The following is a 23,828-nucleotide window of genomic DNA, read 5'->3' as shown; positions in this document are numbered from 1 at the left end:
CTTTCACAGTACTTACACACTCAGCACCACACATCATAGTAACCTACTTAGACACTACAAGGAATGGGGGACTGGTGTAACCTGGCATTCAAAAGCAAGAGTCTTGAAGTAAGATGACTTCAGCTCAATGCCGGCTCTGACCGTGTAACCTAGCCATTTGGGGGCAAGTTACTAGGAACCACTCTTAAATCTCTATCTTCCCTGCAAATTGAAGTCAATATTGCCTGTTTCAAAGGGTTGTTCAGAGGGTCAACTCTAACAAAACCTATGAAGCCTTTAGCACAGGTACTGGCCATTGGAAGACATTGAAAAAAGCATTAACTTACTGGCTATCTATTTCCCTTGGCTGACCATGGTCCCAGTTACCTGGCATGGAGTAAATTCTCAATACCAGTGGTCTACAGTGCTTCTACAGAAACACCAAGCCCACAGCCGTAGGGGCTAAAAGAAATGAGATAATAGCCTTTTCTTTTCGGCTCAAAAGAGCTTTTTTTTGGCTGGGTCAGCGAGTGCCTTCCTACTATCTATCCGTCTATTGAGAGAGGTTTTGTTTGTTTGAGCCTAGTGATGTGAAAAGCAATGGATAGGGCTGTAAGAATCTCAATAGACCCATCTTTCTTTTAGAAACCATTCATAATAATAACTGTCTGGCTTGTCTTATTTTTTTCCCTACTTACCAGGAATCTTAAAGTGATAACGAAAAGAAGCCATTTCATGTATTAGGAATACTTGAATGCGGTCATTAGGTTTATTTCATTTACTTCCTGTGTCCACTCAGCAGGGAGTGTGATGGTAGTCTGAGGATCTTATTAAATAGCAGGAATGATCAGGACAATGAGTGTTATCGTGGGTGGACACAATACCTACAGTGATGTTCAATCAACGGACTTCATGCTTATTTTGGGAAAGCGTTGCTCTCTTGGAACTAAAGACTAACTTTTTATAAAGAATAAGTAACTGAGTCATATCAAGAAGTTACCCCACGCCAAAATGTCAGCACATCTTAGCCTCGCTGATGCCTAAGATGATGATAATAGTGCTTACTTTCTCTGAGAGATTATTCCTTGAAGAAGTGCCATTGTACTTGACCATCATAAAGCAAACAGCTGGAGCTCTCATTTATTGACTACTGTCACCTGCCAGATAGAGACATGTTCCATCACTTAATTTTCCAAGGAGTCCTATGAAGTAGGTATTATATCCCTATTAAATAGATGAGGAGGCTTAGAAGGGACGTAACTCACTGAAGGTACTGGGAAAGGTCAGCACTGTGGATCCAGCCCAGCTCTATCTGATCCTAAGCCTGTGCAGACCTCAGAAGTCAGGACTCAATCCTCATGACTCTAAGATTTGCTTAGTCTTCTAACCAGGTTTTCTACCCTCCTCTTCCTGATTTTACATCTAATGCATACCAGACTTCTCTTAGTTCCTCCAACATACCATTTTTTCCTCTCCTCTCCTTCCCCTCTTTTTTTCAATCCTTCTTTACCTGGCTCACACTTTGGGGCCTCAGCTGAAATGCCACTTCCTCAGAGAATTAATTTCCTGACAGTTAAGCATCATCCTCAGATATTGTTGGGTCAGCCCCTAAGTGCTGCCAAAGCTACCTGCCCTTCACCCATGTTAGCACGACTCATACCGTGCAGTTATGTCTGGTGAAATTGTTTGCATCCTTCATTAGACTGCAAGAAGCACAAGAACCGGGCTTCCCTGGTGGCTCAGATGGTAAAGACTGTGCCTCAGTGTGGCAGACCAAGGTTTGATCCCTGGGTCAGGAAGATCCCCTGGAGAAGGGAGAGGCTACCCACTCCAGTGTTCTTGCCAGGAGAACTCCATGGACAGAGTTCATGGGGTCACAGAGTTGGACATGACTGAGCAACTTTGAGAGAGAGATGGGGCACAGGAACGGGTGTAAGTCTGTCTAATTTATGTTGCAGCATCTCTGCATCTAGTGGAGTTCAACACATACTAGTAGAACAAAAGAATAAAAGCATGAACGAATTGATGGTAGCTGGTAGAATGGGAATGCATTGTGGTAGGGAAGTGGACTTCCCATCTGTTTTTCTACACGAAAGCCAAGTCCTGCCTTTCCATCATTCCATATCCAGGCCAGCCCTGCCTGTTTACGAACATTACCAGTTAGTGAGGTGGTTCACCTGAACAACACCTCTGACTCCTAAAAAAAAAAAAATGTTCTCTTCTCCAATTTCTCTTTCAGCTTTGATGAAATAAGATCCAAGTTTCAAATATTTCGTTTTAGAAGTTGAGCTACAGTGAAACCCAGACAAGTTGTAGGTGTACAACTTTGTTTGAGGCCCCAAATCACCCCTGGTCACCCCCCTCCCCACGTACACACTCTTTTCCCACCTCACTTGTGAAAGGTTACTTCTTCTAATTCCTCATGGGTTCTGTTTTTCACAATAAGCCACCCGCTCCTAGTTTACATGTGTTTCATTTTGCTTGTATTTGGATGCTTGGAAATCTGCCTGAAGTAGAAATTTCAGAACAAAACAAAGCAACCACTAATACCATCACTAGTACAGTTGATAATAAGGTTTTTTCCTTTCATTTTCCCCCAAGAAAAAAGCACCGTAGCCAAAGTGCTTATCTGATAGAAAATGAAAAAAAAAAAAAAATCCTCTCAAATAATCATAAAAAGCCTTTTGATTTAAGAGAAATAATTAAGGTGAGGTTTGACCTGCTCACTAATCAGAGGATTGGGTTCCCAGAACAGAGTCTTTGTGCTCGTCTACTTAACCAAAGAGCGACTCGGGCATTCATCCAGAGTACTCCTCAAGGATCTAATATGTTAATTGAAAAAAAATCTTAGGAAGTAACTTTACAAGCAAACAATTCATCCAATTGGAAACACATGAGATTACCTTCCAATCCCTTTTACTTGAAATCTGAGCTGTGGAAGGATATTTTTTTTTAATCAGAATTTTTCAAAGAACAAACTGAATGTGTTATAATTCCAAGGTAGAATACAATTAGCTTTAATTAAAACAGCACACGATATAATTCGCACATGGGCATTTTAACATGCTTAATGCTGTTACAGGTAAGGAAGCACCATTTCCTAAGCTGTCCTTCCAGATTCTCAAGGTCATTTTCAAACCTTCACAGTGGTAATATCTCGGGTGGATTTAGCTTTCTCTACCTGGCCCCCTCCTCAAGTGACTCTCATGCAATTCAGCAGGAAGTATCTCTTGGCTTGTACTGGGTGGTTAGTTTTCCTTTTCTCACTGCTCTGTGATCTTCTTTATCATAAGCATGAATGTGATGCTCTGAAAGAAGATCTCAGATGGGAGGAAAGGATGTAACCAGCTAGACCTCTAGACTTTTTGAAAAATATTTATTTGTTTATTTGTCCCTGCTGGGTCTTGGTTGCAGCACACAGGATCCTTTTAGCTGTGACATGCAGGATCTTTAGTTACGGCATGCAACTCTTAGTTGCAGCATGTGGGATCTAGTTCCTTGACCAGGGATTGAGTAAGAGCCCCCTGCATTGGGAGCACAGATTCTGAGTCACTGGACCGCCAGCAAAATCCCTGGACTTCTAGACTTTTCATCTCTTCCTAGCATCTATTGTCCAAAGATTTGACATCTTAGATAATTGAACTGATCCCGTAAAACCAGGATGGAACATTGAGAGGCAGACTGATCAACTGATAAGCTCTAAAACACAAAAGGATTTGAATTCGAGAATCCTGATTTCCTGGAGATGATTGAGAAATAATATAAGAAAAACAGAAATGGAAGGACATGGTGTGACTAGTTCCTGAATGAATGGGTGGAGCTAGTCCAAACAACTGAGTACAGACACACAAAGGAAGGTCCAAAGAGCTTGGAACTCTGCTGATGCCTTGTGAAGAATGGCAGGAAATACACTGGATTGCCGTTAATAACCTGCTCAGGTTGTAGAAAAGAACTGAGATGAATCCGTTGACACCTTGTGGAAAACACAGAATGCACACACGTATGCACACCTATGAATAAATGCATACACACAGGCGTAAACACAAACACACAAGTTCTCTTCTAGATGATAGATTACATTAATGATTTAAAGAAGTAACTTCTTTACTAGTCATTAAGATAATTAAGACCTGCTTCTCGTTTATAGTCAAATTTCAGTTATTCATGACAAAACAAGCTGAGGTGGGAAGAATGAAAACCTACAGAGAATTCTTAAACCTCACACCTTGGACAGTTTCTTTCTACCATCCACCCAGGCTTTTCCCAAACCTGCTAATGAGGAGCTAAAACTGGCCTCAACTTTCTCCTCTAAGCCTACCCGCTACTAGAGCTACTAAGAATAATGAGATGCCTCAAAAGCCAAGAACCTTAAAAAGGTGGAAGATGACATCTGGGTAAATCCCTGTAAGGCCAACAACCCCTGAATCTTTGAATTGGTGCCATATGGTGCCCCTGACTGGGCTGAGATCAGTCAAGAAAATGCTGCTTTAGAAAGAATAAATGATAGAGAGTATTTTTTTTTAACTTTCATTAGAGTATAGTTGCTTTACAATGTTGTGTTGGTTTCTGCTGCACAGCAAAGTGAGTCAGCTGTGCATATCCGTATATGCCCTCCTTTTTGTATTTCCTTCCCATCTAAGTCACCACAGAGCACTGAGTAGAATTCCCTGTGATATATAGTAGGTTCTCACTAGTTATCTATTTTATACATAGTATCAATCATGTTTTGTTTGAGCCCTCTGAGCTTCTCTGGCGGGTATGGGGTTTGATTCAAAATGCAATTTTGCCCCTCCTACCATCTTTTGGGGCTTCTCGTTTGCCCTTGGACGTGGCGTATCTTTTTTTGAAGGGATCCAGCATTCTCCTGTCAATGGTTGCTCAGTAGCAAGCTGCAACTTTGGAGTTCTTGCAGGAGAAGATAAGTGCATGTCCTTCTACTCCAGCATCTGTGATATCGTACAAAAGTCTGCTGAAGCATCAGGTGTGCCTTCTCAGGGTCCAGATGGAACGAGCTGCCTACAAAGGGCAGGCCCGAGGGCCCTAGTGGGAAGTTCTTCAGATGCTGTCTTTCGGGCAATAATGTATATGTGTCAATAATGTATACATGTCAATCCTAATCTCCCAGTTCATCCCACCCCCCCCTTTCCTCCTTGGTTTCCATATGTTTGTTCTCTACATCTGTGGCTCTATTTCTTCTTTGTAGATAAGATCATCTATACCAACTTTTTCAGATTCCACATATATGCATTGATATACGATATTTGTTTTTCTCCTTCTGACTTACTTCACTCTGTATGAGAGTATTTTTGAATATTTCCAAGGAGGCCTGCTGTGAGCAAGCATTCTTGTTAAGAAATTTTATCTGAAGCTACAAGGTCAGCCATCCTCTCACTTTGCTTTCCCATTGTGGAGCAGAAGAATAAAAACCAGGTCCGTTCTACATTCAGAAGCATTAAGATGGGGAACAAAGGCATGCCCACACAAAACAATGTCATCACATTGTCACTTACCCGTGTGTTATTGCACAAGGCTCTGGTTTGAGTTACAGAGATATCACTTTCTCCTCCTTTCAACTGTTGTTACTGAGAAGAGCACTAAAAATAATTATCCTTGGCACAAAAGGAACAAAATTTTCAGGCTAGTTTGACAAGGTCAAATGAACGCCAGTGAAAATTTATATTCACTGGCCATGTGCATAGGGTTTTACATCTGGAAAAGAACTTAATTATGGTATTGTGAGTAATTGAGCTTCTCCAAGGTAAGTGTGTGGCGTTTGCTGAGCATTTTCCTCGATGTTTAGTTGGACCCAGGAGATGTGTCTCCATCCTCCAAGAAGAGAGAGATGGAAAAACAATACACAAGAGAATTTTTGGACTCGTGTCAACTGAGAAAAGTGAGTGTAGGCTTTGACAAGGATGAGAGCATTAGGGTCAGGGGAGAACACAGTGTCACTAAGACCCAGGTATGGACCTTTTCTCCTGAATTTCTATTTCCTTTTCTTTTATCCTCTGAGTTGATTATATTCATATCCACCTTAACACCACTGCCCTTTTTAATGAGTAGTTGAGAAGAGCACGGGTCACCACCCTTACCTGGAAACCTATTCAAAACAGTCTGGTCAATTCCTCCTGAATCCCAGGAATGAGAGTTGCATCTCCCTTCCTCTCCAGACCACTGGGTCATTGTTAGAATCCCTCTAGAACCACTCTCTTTCCCCTCCTCCCCTCAGAAAGGACTATAAGTTGAGAGGTCATCCCCCAAATAAAGGCCCAGAAGTGTTGGTGCTGTTTAAAACAGTGGAGACACTATCTCTCTCCTATATTCCCCATGATCAGCCACATGGATGTTTCATCTAATCCTGACCAAGCCAAGCTCATGTCTGCCTTTACACCTCTGCCCTTGTTATTCCCTCTGCTGTGATGCTACCTCCAGAAAAATGGTGGCTTGGCACTGGGTCCTGAACTGTTTAACTCTCAGTGCAAGCTGCCCCTCTTCTGAAAAGGCTTCTGGACTACCCAACCTAAAGCAGCCCTCCATTCTTCTGCATCACATTACCCTGGTTTACTTTCTTCATACTCCCGTCATTATTAGAAAACGTTCATTCACTAGTTTTCCTGTCTCTTTCCTCTAGAACATCAGTACCATAGCAACAAGAGCCAATTTCTACTTTTGTATCTCCAGCATCTAAGATAATATCTGGCAGAATGCAGGCATTCAAATGGTTGTGTAGTTTAAAAACTTGTTGTTGTTCAGTTGCTAAGTAGTGTCCAACTCTTTGTGACTCGGTGAATTGCAGCATGCCAGGCTTCCCTGTCCTTCACTATCTCTGTGAATTTGCTCAAACTCATGTCTATTGAATCAGTGAGGCCATCCAACCATCTCATCTTCTGTCACCCCCTTCTCCTTTTACCCTCAATCTTACTTGTGGGAAGGCTTATTATTCTAGACACTACCATATTATCTTATTTCATCTTCACCCAAAAATGTGATATAGCTACCATCCCCATTTAAAGGTAAAAGAACTATGGCTTAGAAACACAAAGAATTCTTATAAATGATGAAGCCAAACTACAAACTCAGGTGTCTGTCTTCAGAGCCCACACTCATAACTGCTATTCATTTTACTTATGCATGGTAATATAGAAACCTTTTTTGGAAGTTTGACATTATGTCAAAAAAATAAGTTTTTATTGGACAATTCTAAATAAAATTAATTTTTTATTGAACTTAATTCTAATAAAGTTTTTATTGAACTTAATTCTAAAAAAAACTAAGTTTTTATTGAAAATTCTAATTTCACATTAAGGCACTTGGAAGTTGCCACTCCACCATAGCAATAAAAACAGAGCTGAACAGACTGAAAAATCAACAACTCTTCTTAGATCTGTAAGAGAAGAGAGGGTACAGGGGAAACTGCTGTCCCTAAGATTGGAGAGACAGATGAATACCAGGAATCTTGGCTCACGAGAACTGCTTTGAGAACCAGTGCCAGGGTAGAAGGGGCTCCCAGGTGGCTCAGTGGTAAAGAATCCACCTGCCAGTACAGGAGTCATGGGAGACATGGGTTCAATCCCTGGGTCAGGAGGATTCCTTGGGGAAGGAAATGGCAATCCACTCTGGTATTCTTGCCTGGGAAATCCCATGGGCAGAGAAACCTACCGGGCTATAGTCTAAGGGGTCAAAAAGAGTTGGATACAACTGAGAGGCTAAGCACGCATGCCAGGGTACAAAAATCTGAACTTTAATGATAAATTGCTGGAAGTTCAGTGTGGATAGCTCTGAGAGTTAAAAACACCAAGGGAACCCTGTCACAGAAGAGCCCACAATTTTGTGACATTTACCTCCAAGAGGTCAACTAAGTTCTCACAGTAAATTTCAGAGAAAAGTTCCCTGCACTTCTAACAGGAAAATGGGAAAAGGAACCTTCTATTCTTTTTAACAAGGCTTACCCTCAGGAGGAACTATTAAACATACCCTAACATACTGGGGTTTTATCAGAGCCTAACAGGCATGGAGGAAGGGAAATACCCAATTCCCCCAACTCTGACTTTTCACATGGGAGGAGAAGTTTCCACCCAACCCCAGCCCACTCTAGCTATTCTGTCCCAGTGAAGGGGAGATTAAAAAGTGAGGAAAACATATGAAGTTCACAGTCCAGAGGCTGCTGCTAAGTCACTTTAGTCATGTCCGACTCTGTGTGACCCCATAGACAGCAGCCCACCAGGCTCCCCCATCCCTGGGATTCTCCAGGCAAGAACACTGGAGTGGGTTGCCATTGCCTTCTCCAGAGGCATAGCCTGATTAAAAGACAGAGACCTAATCATAGGACACTAAAGTATGTCCCCATTCCTCCCATCTTTCCATTACATAGTAAAGGTCCCTTTATAGCAGTTCCTTTCACCCGGTACATTATGCCCAGCTACCAAGAAAAAATTGCAGGATGTAGTAAAAGGCCAAAAAAAAATTTGAAGAAGCGGAGCAAGCACCAGAACCAGATATGGCAGAGATGTTGAAATGATCAGACTGGGAATTTAGAATAACTATGATTAATATGCTAAGAGTGATAATGGATAAAGTAGACAGCATGCAAGAACAGATGGGCAATGTAAGCAGAGAGACGGAAATTCTAAGAAAGAATCAAAAAGAAATGATAAAAATAAACACTATAATAGAAATTAAGAATGTTTTTGATGGTCTTAGGAAACTGGATACAGCTATGGAAAGATCTCTGTGCTAAAGGACAAGTTGATGGAACCCTTGACAGTTACAAGCAAAGACAACAAAGACTGAAAAAAAAAACAAAGCCGAATATTCAAGGATTTTGGAACAACTATGAAAGGTATAACATACACATGTGTGATGGAAATAATGAAAGAAGAGGAAAGAGAGAAAGGAACAGAAGAACTATTGGAAACAATAATGATTAAGAACTTCCCCAAATTAGTGTCAGACACCAAACCACAAATCCAGGAAGCCTAGAAAATGACAAGGAAGATAAATGCCAAAAACCCTACACCTAGGCACATAATTTTTCATACTATGGAAAATTCAAGATAAAGTAATCCTGAAAGAAGCCAGAGATAAATAAAGTTAAGCCCATTTTTTGCCTGCAAGATTTCTCAGAACCTTTAATATGCTGATGTATCCCAGGACTTGCCAAGATATGAGGATTATAATATCCTGTTTAATTTTTTTAATCACTGACTCTTCTTTTCATGCAAGTTCTCTAGACATTTCTTTTAACTGTTTTACTCCTAGAGTTTTGGGGGGGAACTGTTCTCACTTTCTGTCCTTATCTTCAAGAACACCTACCTATATCAGAACCGTGGATCCACCACTGATTCATTCATTCAACACATTTTTTAGATACCTATTATGTACCAGGCACTTATCTATAAAGTGTGAAATAATGTATCAATGAACAAAACAAAAAGCCCTGCCCTTTTTGCATTACATTCTAGAGAGGGGGAAAGACAGATTATAAACAATAAGGATAATAAGTAAATTCTATCACACAGTGGATGGAAAGAACTCTAGGGAAAGAAACAAGAATGTAGAAAGAGGTGAGACGGGTGTGGAAGAAGGACAAGAAGGAAGAGTGAGGGAGCAGCGGATGGGAAGGAAAGGTTTGCAGTGTGAAATAGGGTGATCAGGGTGGGCTTCATTGAGGAGGTAGCATTTGAGCTGAACTTTGGAGGTGAGAGAATGTCACAGGGACATCCAAGGTATAAGCATTTTGGAAAGAGGAAACTGCAAATGCAAAGTATTCAAAAAGCCAGTATAGTGTTTTCAAGAAGCATCAAGGAGGCCAGCAGGCCTCAAAAGGAGGAAGAGGCTGTATAATAAAAGATGAGATCAGTGAATATAAGCTCATACTGTGTGGGCTTTACTGGTGGCTCAGGTGTTAAAGAATCTGCCTATAGTACAGGAGACCCAGGTTTGATCCCTGTGTTGGGAAGACCTTTGTAAGTCATTAAAAAGCCTTTTGTCCTAAGTGAAATGGGAGCCACTGGGATATTTTGGACAGAAGAGTGGCACAATCAGCCTTAATTTTGAGGAGCATCCTTCTGGCTACTATGTTGGATATAGAATACCTAGGGTCATCGGTCACTCTGAATCACTATGTTGGGTATAGAACATAAAAAAGTCAAATTTATAAGTAGTCAAGTCAGTTGCAACAATCCTGTGAGAGATGTATCTCAGACCAGGATGGTAGCAGTGCCAGAGGTAAGGCGGCAGAGTGTTCTGATTTATTTTTGAAGGCAGAGCCAATAGGATTTCCTGATGGTGTGAGAAAGAATGAGAAGAACCAAGGATGGCTCTTAAGTTTTTTGTTGTGAGCATCTGTGGGAATAAATTGAATGTCAATCAAGATGGACAAATCCTAGCAGGATGAAGGTGATTTTAGGTGGGAAATCTGAAGTTAAGTTTTCGGCATGGTCACTTGGAGATGTCCGTAAGTCTTCTAAGTGGAGATGATGTATAGGTAGTTGGAGTTTGGGAGAGATCTAGTCTAAAAATATAAGTTTGAGAAGGGCCAACAAGTGGATTGGATTTAAAATCATGATATCTTAACACACTGTTAATCAACTATACTCCAATATAAAATAAAAAGTTTTAAAAAATCTTGAGAATATAAGAAATCATCAAGGAAGTAAGTGCAGAAGCTAGAGGAAAAACTGAACCAAACGAGCTAAGCCTGAGATCCAAATAGAAAAGGATACCAAATCCAGTCTTGCCTTGTGAGTGAAAGCAGAACAGGTAGCTGAAGAATTACAAACTTTAGCTTTGGGAACTTAAAGTTACAACTAAGCAACCTCATCTCCTGAACCATCTGAGTGCTTGAAGAGTTCTGCCTAGAGTTCTGCTTGAGGAGGATTCTGAGGCCATGTCTGGGCTTAGGGAGAAAGAAAATTGCAATTGATTAGTGATGTCTGCTGAAGTTGTGGAGCATTGAGTGACAGCAAATAAGGCAGTATCAGATAACTGTCAGTCTTTGCCTAAAGGAAAGACCATGGGACTAAGAATAGATCAAGTGGTGTTTGGAGAGTTTACTGAATGTTGCAAGTCAGTTTGTGGGGTTTATAGCAATAGCAGTATATAACTTATTGCTGAAATTATCTTAAATATTTAAGAAAGATTTTATTGCTCTTGAGCCATTAGCATTTATTGGGCCTAAGTGTGTGAAACAGGATCCATAAAAGAAGAAGAGAGAAAAAGAAAATCTGTAATAAGCAGGATGATCTATATGATTTGTAGACTCAAGACACAAGTGTACAAAGTCAAAACCCAAGGGAGAGTTGGACATTTGGCTGTGGTTCTGTGAGGAAGCTGGGCAAATCCTCTCTCTAAAAAGCAATCAAAATGCTGGAAAATTTAACAAATACAACCATTTAATGCTTTGGAAATCAACCAAAGACATACAACAATCTGAGAAGTGTCCATGCTTTAAAAACCACTGAACTTCACATGGAAAGAGTAGAAATCTATGAGGTTCTGACCCTATGGCTTCTTTCATCAGCCTCACCCCAGCTTGTTGGTTCTGCCAAAGTAAAGAATCCATGATGAATAGGAGCTTCTCTGCCAAAGTTGAGGAGACTCACCCAATTTGGAAAGGTGGGCAATATGCACACTCAGCAAAGCTGTCCGTAGAAATTATAATCTCAGGGGTGGGTCAGTGGAGAAGATTACAAGCTCCCCCAGCCTGACGTTGTACTTGTGGGCAGGAACAGCATATTCCTGGCTGAGGCTGTGGATACTGAAGATGGCACAAGCCCTTCACACACTTCTGGTTAATCCTAGGCCTGAATGTGCAAGCATAGAAGACTTGAAAGAGTCCAGCAGAAATTAAAACCCACAGAGGCTTGAAAACTGCCTGGACTTTAAGTGTGCTTCCCTACCCACAGACACAACAGCAAAGGATGGACACCTTTAGGGTTTGAGCACAGTTGATGTGCAACCATTAGTTGAGGACTAAGCTCTATAGACACAGAAGCAACTTCTGCAAACCAGGTTTAAAAAATAAAATGAGGCATCTATATTTAAACCAACAACAAAAACAGCCTCAACCTAGCAGAGGCATTAGTGACTACAGAGGAAACATATTTCACAGATTTAGTTCAGGCAAGTTACTAGACAAATAAAAGCAGCAACAACAACCTCCAAGGGAAAAAGTACCAGAATTCAGAATAGCTGTAATATATTATCCAGAATGTTCTACTTTTAAGAGAAAATATGAGACATGTCAATAAATAAAGTGTGGTCTGTACTCAGGAAAAAAATGTCAGTTCATAGAAATTTTCTCTCAATGTTAGCAGATATTGGCAGACAAAATCTTCAAAGCAATTACTGCAAATATGTTTCAAGAACCAAAGGAAACCATGTTTAAAGAATTAAAGGAAAGTATGGCAACAATAGATGAACAAGTAGAGATTCTTAATAAGGATACAGAAAATATTTTTAAAGTACCAAGTGGAAATTCTGTAGCTGAAGAGTACAATAACTGTAAAAATTCACTAAAGGGGCTCAACAGCAGGTTTGAGAGAGGAGATCAGTGAACTGCAAATCAATAGAAATTACCCAACCTGAAGAATAGAGAAAAAAGACTGAAGTTAAATATACAGAGCTTCAGAAACCTGTACCTTGAAAGATCAAGCGCAGCAACATCTGCCAACAGGAAATCTAACAGGGAGAAAAGAGGAGACAGAAAGATTATTTGAACAAATAATGGCCATAAACTTCCAAATTTGATTTTTTAAAAGTGTTACTCTACACATCTGAGTTCAACAAGAGCCCCAATTGATAAATACAGACAGATCCACATCTTGCCATATCATAGTCAAGTTGTTGTAGCCTAAACCAACAAAAAGTCATGAAAGCAGCAAGAGAACAGCCACTCATCACATATAGGCGAGCACCAATACAATTGGAGGCCAGAAGGCAGTAGAATGACATATGCAGAGGGCATCCAAAAAGATGCCAGCAAACAAATATAGTTGACAAAAATTCCTCTTCAAAAATGAAGGCAAAATAAAGACATTCCCAGATACACAGTGACTGAATAAATTTGTTGCTAAGCAGATCTGTCTTGTAAGATATACTGAAGAAAGGAAGTCCTTCAGGAAAAGACGTCAGAAAGTAACTTAAATCCACAGGAAAAATAAAGAGCATAATAAGTATGTGGTTTAGTATAAAAGATTCCATGATATACTTTTACTCATCTTTCCCCAACTTCTTTAAAAGACATAAGATTGAATGAAACAACAATATCCACATGGTATTGTTGCCTTTATAACACATTGATTTAATAGATACAACACAAAGAACATAAGAGGAAATGGAATGATATTGGAGAAAAGTTACTGTATGTTTCAGAATCAAATTAGTATTAATATAAGGAAGGCTGTGGTAAATTAGAATGCATATTGCAATCCCACTAAAAAAATAACCCCCCCAAATGTAGTAAATCCAATGTAAGAATTGCAATGCCACACTGAAATATTTGTTCAACACCAAGGCAGTCAAAGAGGAGCAGATAATCAAAAACCATAGACACATAGATAGTCACAGGCAGATCTTGGACAAAATTTCTATTTTTTTTTTGCCCTTGTGTGATTTTAATGTGTGTTTGCTCAGTTGTGTCCAACTCTTTGTGACCCCATGGACTGTAGCCCACCAGAAATTCTGTCCATGGAATTTTCCAGGCAAAAATACTGTAGTAGGTTGCCGTTTCCTTCTCAAGGAGATCTTCCCAACCCAAGGATCGAACCTGCATCTCTTGTGTCTCCTGCATCGGCAGGCAGCTTTTTAGTAAAGGAAACTTAAGATACATCGACCAGTAAATCAATACAGTATCAGATCAATACAGCAAGCAGGATGGCCTACCCAATTTGTGAATTGTTTGAAATGAAAATTCAGGGGTCCCTTGTTCAAAAAGTATTAAAAATACCAAGATAGAGACAGCAGATTATTATATAGATTACCAAAGGGCCTTTGTGAGTAAAGGGCCCTGCATGAGTTTGCAAGTTACTCACCCATGAAGCTGACTCTAATAGTAAGAGGTTACCATATCCTATTTTCTCACTCTTCTGATAAACCTCCTTTGGAGATTCACTTCCTCCTGTTGTGGTCTTCTCTGTTGTCTTCCGCTTTTCCATCCTTATATCCAAATTCCCCTGCATTTGGGAGAGACTCCTTTACAACTAGATATCTAAGAGATGAGATGCAGGCTGTCACATTAATCTGAGGCAGCTGTGATTCCACTTTGCTACAGATGGCTTTGCATTAAAACCTGTAATTCCTTTATTTGCACTGATTTTATATTTTCAAGTGCAATTGTGTGCAAAGGCAGCATGGGGGTCTCAGAAAGGAACATCATTCTCCAAGTAACTGATATTTACTAAGCCATTTGGAAATGTTTAATGTATATGAAACGCAAGCAGCGTCTTTGTGGAATCATGCTGGAATGAACGGATCTGCTTGTTAGGGTAGACATTACTTCTTGGTCCAGTTGCGCAGTGATCTCATCGTGTCTTCATAATTAGGCTTTATGACTACCATTGAAAGCCTTGACTGGAATGCAGTTCACTAGTGCAGACACATTTGAGGGCACTCTATGAGATTATAGATCTCAATCATGCAAGCTGATCCTGCCTCGGCTTTGACAGGTAAAATCAGCCTGTTTACAGTTTGTGTTAAGCTGCAGTCTTCTATGGTCCTTCAGACCATCGTCATACTTGCTGTCCTGAAAAAAAAGTAAGTGAATTTTATGATAAGCATAAAGCAAACAAAGTGGTTACCCATATGCAATGTGAATCTTTTTGTTTCAATTCAGAAAAAAACTAGCTCAAAACAGATTTAGTCAGAGAGAGGAAGAGAGAGTTCAAACTTCCATGTAGCTGAAAAATGTGGAGAGAGTCCAAGCTTTGGAGCAAGGCTTGATTAAGTAGTTCCGCTATGTCATTAAAAGCAATTTCTTTCCATTTTTCTTCTTGATCCTCTGTGGTATCTTCCTTAGTCCCGAGGTTGAATTTCTAGCTCCAGGATGATTTGCCTACCTCCTGAATCTCTTTTTACATAAATGTTGAGCAGAGGGAGAGAGAGAATTTCTTTCCTGGGAGCCCTCTGAGCCATGAAGCAGTTTCCAGTAGCTCCAGCAAACATCTCCTTGTTTCTCACTGGCTTAAACTGTCTTCTATCTTGACCTAATCACCATGGCAAGACCAGTGAGGGGTGCCAATTAGCTTAAACCCATCAGAGTTCCACACTGGGGTTGACTGGGGAGTGCTTCCTCCAAACACATGGGCCACATGTTAGAAATGCTGTTACCGGTTTGAGGGACAGCTTTGTGCGCTGAGAGGGTTAAACCACCGAAAGCCCACTGCCCCCACCAGTGGGAAACACTGACTATTGTGAAGTCAGTGGCCCCCAGGTCTTGAGCTGGTGACGTGATGCCACGTGACTACAGAGCCCAGGATGATGAAGAGAGCTGGGTGGAGGTGCCGAGAACACTGGGCTGCCTCCTACCATCTAGCTTGCAGTCCAACATGTGAGTAACACCAATACAAATGAAAAGCCATCGAAGGTACCCCATTGTGAATATCATCCTGACAGACACTGAACTCAGAGGTAGAGTCCTGGAGAGGTGTTTATTTTCTGATGTAAAAGAGGTAAGGGGAGCTTTTGTTGACATTTTTGGATATCCAGTACTAATAATAATGCTTAATGCCATGCACACCTCGGAAAAATACACAAGCGAGAACTGCAAAGATTTAACCTTAACTGCCAAGGGGAGGCAGGAATGAGTTGATAGTAAGATATTCATGTACTCCACTGCCATAGATCCATGTCTACTGTGTACTTGACCCTGACCTAGGTGCTGTATATTAGCACAAAGACAGTTTAGCATAGTGTTTCAGAACACAGGATTTGGAGTCTTTCAGACCTAGAAATGAATCCCAGCTCTGTCACTCAGCCTCTCTGAGCCTCAGTTGCCTCATGCATGTAAGGTGAAGAAGTACTTACTGCAGGCTGTTATTGTGAATATTAGAGGACAAAAATTAAGTAGAAGTTAAAGCACTCACTCAAGTGACATATTACTCACAACTGTTATCAGTAGTAGAAGTAGTTGTTGCTCTTGTTGTACTTTGTGGTTGTTGGTGGTGGCTGAATCATGTCCAACCCTTTGCTACCCAATGGACTGCACCACACCAAGCTCCTCTGTCCCTCACTATCTCCCAGAGTTTGCTCAGATTCATGTCCATTGAGTCAGTGATGCTATCTAACCATCTCACCCTCTGCTGCCCCCTTCTCCTCTTGTCCTCAGTCTTCCCCAGCATCAGGGTCTTTTCCAGTGAGTCAGCTCTCCGAATCAGTTGGCCAAGGTATTGGAGCTTCTGCTTCAGCCTCAGTCTTCCAGTAAATATTGTTGTACTTAAAAGACTAGTAAGATATGGTTTCTGTTCTTTAGATGCCTGTCTAGGAGAGGAGATATGAAATGTGAAGTGAATGAATGTCAGAAAAGACAGAGTGATCAAATGACATAGAAGTTTGCAGGAAGATGAAATTTCTCCTCTGTACTTGGAGCCAAGAAGCCTGATAGGCATTTTCCATGCAGAAGCTAATGGGATCACATTTAACATTAGGTAACATCTTTGGGATCTTTTCTCTTATGTCGTTTAAAGGAACCAAATCTAAAGTGTCAGTACAAAGGCTGTAAGAGAAAGCTACATGAGTAACGTTGACACTTGCCTAAGAGTTCATTCTCTCGAGAGAGGGTGAATTGCCAGATGTCTCTCCCCTGCTCTGCTTTGCCTCACATGGAAACAGGATAGCTATGGTCCGTCCTCATGGCTAAAGGAGTAGCTGCTTGATTCATGGCTTAGTTGGGGCTATTCGATTATACTCCCAAAGGCATTTGATAATCTGTTTAACTGAGCACAGTCGTTTGTCTTGTTTGCTGACTACTTAGCAGATGGATTTGTGATTTTGGTAATTACCATATGAACGTTAATAAGACATGATATCTTTTATTAATTAGTACTGCATGGGGTTTGTTTTTCAAAATAGCAAAAACTATATGACTTACAAATATTAATGAGTCACAAGTATTCATTTGGCAAGATTAGCATTTAGAGGTTGTTCATTATAGAATGGTTTTCCTCTCTTGAATTTTTTATTCAAGAACAAAGACCAGAGCCATTGCACTGTACTCTGCATCCGAGAAAAGGCTAATTTGGTCTGCTCAGCCAGAAACTGTTTAATTTAGAAAAGTGCTCATTTACACATTTTCCCTTTTAATTCTCTCCAAAGGGGTTTTTGGTGTTCAGAGTATGAACCATTTTCAGAGAATCTAAGTTATGCCTGAAGAATAATTTTCTAATAGAATTAAATGAGATTTGGATTTGTTTTTCAAAAGTAGATGAGTATTGCTGATGTATTCACTCCCCCCTCAACACACACACATACATACACTCACACACACACACACACACACACACACACACTCTCACATACACACTCTCACATGCTCACGTGCACAGCATTATCAGACACAATGGTGTGCCAGAGAGTGGGAATAGATTGGTAGAAGTTTCGTCCTGCTCTGCAGCGCTTTGCTCTCAGCCCTGTGGCCAGCCTCTTCCCTGCATATATATATACACATACACACACCAGCAAGTGATCGTGAAAAGCCATTTCCTAGTGCGGGCTGGCAGTCATGCAGTGATGTAGCAAAGAACAGCATCTCTTCTGGGGTAACCCAGTCAGAAAGTATTTCTGAACAAAGCAGTCAGGTGGCGGGTTGTCCCTGCCCTTCCTGCAGAAGTCTTTTAATGACTCATAGAAGGGTACCATTTCCTGTCAAGATGCAGACGCCTGTGGCGCTTTGAGCCACCTCCACGTGCTGTTGCTGACAGCTTCCCCAAACTCTTCATGAACACCCACCATGTGCCTCACACTGCAGTGAGCCTGGCAGAGGCTTTCTAGGAGTAGGCTGCCTGTGCAATGAGGGGCTTACAGCCAGCCCATGCTGCTGATTATTGCAAGAGCACGAGAAGCCCACTAGCTTTTGCAGAAGACTTAAGTTAGCGAAGAGACTCAAAGGAGCTTGTCTTTTTGTCCAACTACCTTTTTTTTTTTTGTCCAACTACCTTTTTAGGAAATCAAATCAATCCTAATAATTACTATAACTTTCCTTGATTAAGTGCCACACATTATGCTAAGAATTTTACACACATTTTCTTATTTACTCCTCACAAAAAAACCTAGTAATTATGTTTATAAACCCATTTTATAGATGAACAAATCCATGATGAAGATATCAAGGAGCTTCTCAGAGGTCACATAGGCATGAAGTGGTAGAGCTGTGTCAGGACTTAGGCCATTTACAAACTGGTCTACCAACTTTGAAACTCAATGTTCAATTCAATGGCTGTTTTTTTTCTTACTACTAGCCACAAAATTGAAATCTCAGCTTTTTTCATCTTTTGAGTTGCTCTTCTGATAGAATCTACAGATTAAACATTGGACTTTTAACCTGACTACATAGTAAGAATCTGGAGATATTGGTTGGCTGTCCATGGAGATGTCTTTATAAATTGTGTCCAGTTGGGGCAGGTAAATCTTTAAGCAACACCCCCTTAAAAGTGTGTATGAACGTGATTGACTGCCGCCCCCCAGAAGTGAGCATCATTGTGGGAGAAGGTGTAGATGCTGCCGCGTGTCTCAGCTGGGTGGTCTGGTGCTCGGGCTCTGTCTGTGTTGCCTGGGCAACCTTTCTCAGAATGTGAGACACTCGCTTTCTCTTCTTTCATGTTGATCTGTGAGAAGGACTAAAAGTTATAGGTTGCCTGTTATCTGCCACTACCTAGTTGAAAGACAAAAGCAGCATTTGAAGAAAGCACACCTCATACCCAGGGTGCAAAAAGATGAAAAATTCATCTAGCCTTTCTCATGGAGCTCTGGAATCAGATGGAAGAAAGATCATCTCTCTGAATCCCAGCAGCTTTTTCTACTCCATTTCTTCTCTAAGAGAAGTATTTTATAATAATTGTCTTTATTTTTTTCTGTTAAATTTCTGAGGAAATTTTGAAAAGACAATGCTATAGAATGATCATGACATGGGCTTTTGAGAATCAGTCTTGGACTCAAGCCTTAGCTTTTCCAGTTGGCAACTGTGTATCTTTTGGCAAGTTATTTAACCCTTCTTAACCTGTTTCCTCACCTATGAAATGGAAATGCTCATATATAGATTATGTAGATACTAGTTGATTTCCCTTCGTATATTCAAGGTCTACTCATGTGGTAGGCATTCAGCTGAATGGTAAATACTGTGAGTAAGAAGTTGTGGTTGGGGATTCCCTGGTGGTCTAGTGGTTAGGATTCTGTGCTTCCACTGCAGGGGCACGGGTTCAATTCATGGTTGGGGAACTAAGATGCTGCAAGGCACATAGTGCAGCTTAAAAAGAAAAAAAAAGAAATGGTGCCTGCCAGCCTTCACAAACCTTAAATCTGGCAGGAAAGGTACATATGTAACTAGTCACTTCTTGTTTTATAACTCCAAACCTGTAGTCCTAGTGACTCCATAACTAGGACTACAGGTATAGAATTATGATATAAGAAATAGAATGAATCATGGAACAAACAACCCAACCTCGTTTAGTTGGAATGAGAGACAGTCTCCTCCAAGAAAAGATATTTAAAATGTGAGAGAAAGTTGGAGTTAGCCAAGTGAAGAGTGAAAGAAATGTGTTTGCAAGGAACATATTTAAAGAAAGTGAAAGTAGCTCAGTCACGTCTGACTCTTTGTGACCCTATGGACTATACAGTCCATGGGATTCTCCAGGCCAGAATACTGGAGTGGGTAGCCTTTCCCTTCTCCAGGGGATCTTCCCAACCCAGGGATTGAACCCAGGTCTCCCACATTGCAGGCGGATTCTTTTCCAGCTGAGCCACCAGGGAAGCCCAAGAACACTGGAGTGGGTAGCCTTATCCTTTCTCCAGTGGATTTAAAGTACTGGAGTGGGTAGCCTATCCCTTCTCCAGTGGATCTCCCCGACTCAGGAATTGCACAGGGGTCTTCTGCATTGCTGGTGGATTCGTTACCAGTTGAGCTACCAGGGAGGCCCTATATTTAAAGGCTCATAGGCAAAAGAGAGCACTAAACATGGGAAAAACCAAGTGTTTAAGTGCCAATGAGACCAGACCACTCAAGTGAGGTGCGGAGTGGTACAAGCTGAGGCTGAGAGAGAGGCAAAAGTTGATGGAGTCTTAGGGTCTCATAAACTATGTTAAGACATATGGACTTAATTTAAAGGTGATGGGAAGTCCTCCAGGGGTTTAAATGGAAGTGACATGTGAAGGAATTTTAAGGACTGAATCAAACAATATACTCAATATAGCACAGGGAACTATATTCAATATCCTGTGATAAACCAGAATGGAAAAGATTATGAAAAATATATATATACACACACACACATACATATATAACTGAATCACTTTGCTGTACAGCAGAAGTTAACACAACATTGTAAATCAATAATACTTCAATAAAATAAATGTAAAAAGTAATCTACCCAAAGGCTCAGACTAGTGCTACTCTGAAGCCACCTCTTAATAAATGGTGGGTGCTGTCCTCGTTATCACCTTCTTTGCCTTCTCCCTTCTTCGTACTATTACCAACTCCAGTTAAAAGGGGAAAGTCCTGCCATGTACTACAGGAGGAGGCTTAAAGTTGTCTGTTATGGACAAACATGTGAATTCTGAAGGGCAGGTAAAATCATTCTCAGCAACACCCAGAAGAGGTGGGAAGCCCAAAGGCAAAATTCTCTTCTTGTCTGCTCTTCGTCCTGTATCTCTGCTCCTCTGCCTTGCTCCCTTCTCGGTGAATTCATATGCTTCTTAAGCAATGAAGTCATCATTCTTTTTGGCAGTTCTGTCATTTTCATATGGTTTCTTTGCTGCCGTCCAGATAGAAAAATGCAGGTGGACCAGATTATATTTTTCCAAGAAAAGGCAAGGGGCTGTGGGTGGGCAGGCAGGGGGTACATTCTCACGCATGAAGTATGAGAGAGCACCTGTGGAAACCTCAGGTCAGTTGCAAAACAACACGGTTCCATACATGCTTGAGATGAATAAGTGTTGTTTTAACTGAAGAGAGACGTCACACTGCTTGGGACTTTGCTGTTAAATGAAGGCTTTGTGTCTTCAGATAGCAAGTATAATGACAGGACTTGGTGAAAGGTGAGGGAAGAAGAACTTAACAGCTCTAAGTTCATTAGACTGTTTATTTTCCTTGCCCTCTGGTCTTGCCACATCGAAGATATGAAGGAAGATTGGGCTAAAGGATTGAGATGGTTGAAGTTGGCAGTCGCTGTGGTGTTAGAATATGGATGGGGAACCAGGAGATAAATTAGTCATCTATTTCTAATCCTCCTGCTTATAAAAGAATGTGAAGGGACCCCGTGGAGTAGGTTCTGAAAGCAACTCTGCCATGAATTGTGTGTCCTTGGGAATAATTTTGAGCCTCTTTATAAATAAGAATCCTTACCTGTAAAATGCATTTTTAATTGCATGCAGAATATCTGATAGATATCAGTGTGCAGGACAGTTTGTTTTGTTTTGACTCTGAGGAATGTTGTACAAGGGATGACCCTGCTCTGAGGCACCTACAGGCACTTGGTGAGAAAAACTACATATATCCTCCGGGAGAACACACAACAAGGATCAAAGAGTGGCAACAGAAAACAGCAACACTGTTACTGAGGCAAATGAAGGAGTCAGCTTAGCTGTGGAACATGGGCTTATAATCAGGCGAATCTGGCTTAGAATACTGGCTCTGTCACGTACTAACTATGTGCATTCATTCATTCATTCATGTTTTAGGTGCCATTCACATGCCTGATATTGGTTTGGGCTGTGTGGGTATAACAGCAACCAGAACACAGAAAGAACACAGGGAAGCAACTTGCTTTATTTCCCTGTCATTCTCTGCCTAGTGTAACCATCTGATTAGCCACATATATGATGAGACCAGAGAGAAAGAATGTTTTCTGAGTGGTCAAAAAAAAAAAAAAAATAGGGAACATCTGGTTAGAGTTTCCTTTTTAATTCTTCTGGGTTGGAAAGAATTTAAATGACTCAAACACCTTTTAAAAATATTAACCCTTTGCATCTTTTGGTTGTGGATATTGTGGTGTTTATAACAGATATTTGAGTGCCAACTATGGGCCAGATGTTGTATGAAACAGTTCAAAGTGAATAAACTTGTTCCAGTGGAAAATATAACTGACCCTAAAGTGAAAGTCCCGTGTTTGCGAGTCCAGCTTTAAAAGCAGATTCCCTGATAGCTCAGTTGGTAAAGGATCCACCTGCAATGCAGGAGACCCCAGTTCAATTCCTGGGTTTGGAGGATCCACTGGAGAAGAGAGAGGCTACCCACTTCAGTATTCTTGGGCTTCCCTGGTGATTCAGCTGGAAAAGAATGTGCCTGCAATGAGGGAGACCTGGGTTAGATCCCTGGGTTGGGAAGATCCCCGGAGAAGGAAATGGCTATCCCACTCCAGTATTCTGGTCTGGAGAATTTCATGGACTGTATAGTCTGTGGGGTTGCAAAGAGTTGAACATGACTGAGTGACTCACTTTCCTTTCACTTCCCCACCACCCCTCAAAGGGCGAGAGGTGTTCGAGGAAGGGAGGTATCTGTTTTCTTAGAAGAGTTTCATTGCAAAAATGGATGAAGAGAGAGAGAGCAGTAACAGTGTTACGGTTACTGGGGGTTTCCTTTGTTTTTGTTTTAGTTAATAATTTGAAAATATCCTATACTATTTACTCAACAGGAAGGACATGATCTTTATTCTTTGCCAGTGTCTTTATCCACTGGTGTTTCATCCTTAACTTAGGGCCAATCTCGGAGAAGGCAATGGCACCCCACTCCAGTACTCTTGCCTGGAAAATCCCATGGATGGAGGAGCCTGGTAGGCTGCAGTCCACGGGGTCGCTAAGAGTCGGGCACGACTGAGCGACTTCACTTTCACTTTTCACGTTCACGCATTGGAGAAGGAAATGGCAACCCACTCCAGTGTTCTTGCCTGGAGAATCTCAGGGACAGAGGAGCCTAGAGGGCTGCCATCTATGGGTTCACACAGAGTCGGACATGACTGAAGTGACTTAGCAGCAGCAGCAGCAGGGCCAAGCTGGCCAACAACAGTTTTTGTTTGCAACAGCATCTGACCCCATTTGGATGTCTTACCCCAGTTTGTTCCCACATCTGAAGTGCTTCATTTAGTAGATTGTCACTTTGCTGACAAAGGTCCGTATAGTCAAAGCTATGGTTTTTCCAGTAGTCACGTATAGATGTGAGAGTTGGATCATAAAGGAGAGTGAGCACTGAAGAATTGGTGCTTTTGAACTGTGGTGCTAGAGAAGACTCTTGAGAGTCCCTTGGACAGCAAGGAGATCAAACTAGTCAATCCTAAAGGAAATCAACCCTGACTAAGCTCCAATCATTAGGCCACCTGATGCAAAGTGCTGATTCATTAGAAAAGACATGGATGCTGGGAGAGTTTGAGGGCAAGAAGAAAACGACAGAGAATGAGATTGGATGGCATCATCGACTCAAGGGACATGAGTTTGAGCACACTCTAGGATGGTGAAGGACAGGGAAGCCTGGCATACTGCAGTCCATGGGGTCGCAAAGAGTTGAACATGACTGAGTGACTGAAGAACAATAGCATCCTGAGCTCAAATTTAGAGATTATTATGAGCACATCCTAAAGATGGAGATTGCCAGATATGGGAAATGGTGCCAGGAAAAGATACAAATCATTAACTTAGGGATATGACCTTTA

At 41.2% G+C, this 23,828-nt stretch overlaps 1 protein-coding gene across 10 annotated transcripts in view; it reads left to right on the top strand.

Moving 5' to 3' along the window:
* Window positions 1–23,828, top strand: part of PPP2R2B (protein phosphatase 2 regulatory subunit Bbeta) — a 509,482-nt gene that overhangs the window by 126,247 nt on the left and 359,407 nt on the right. The window contains exon 1 of one of the 10 annotated variants that reach the window (XM_059888056.1): window positions 15,444–15,647. The exons of 6 other annotated variants lie outside the window; for them this stretch is intronic. Coding sequence is in view for 1 of the 4 variants with exons in the window: in XM_059888055.1 (XP_059744038.1) it covers window positions 15,454–15,526 (73 nt within the window). In the remaining 3 variants the exon portion in view is untranslated. Of the gene's footprint in view, window positions 1–15,443; window positions 15,648–23,828 lie in introns of those variants that run through there. 3 more of the 10 variants (XM_059888055.1, XM_059888053.1, XM_059888057.1) reach the window with 3 other exon arrangements.

Source organism: Bos taurus, chromosome 7, assembly GCF_002263795.3.
Source record: "Bos taurus isolate L1 Dominette 01449 registration number 42190680 breed Hereford chromosome 7, ARS-UCD2.0, whole genome shotgun sequence".
NCBI classification, from domain to species: domain Eukaryota; kingdom Metazoa; phylum Chordata; class Mammalia; order Artiodactyla; family Bovidae; genus Bos; species Bos taurus.
This window is presented reverse-complemented; position numbering and strand designations above follow the sequence as displayed.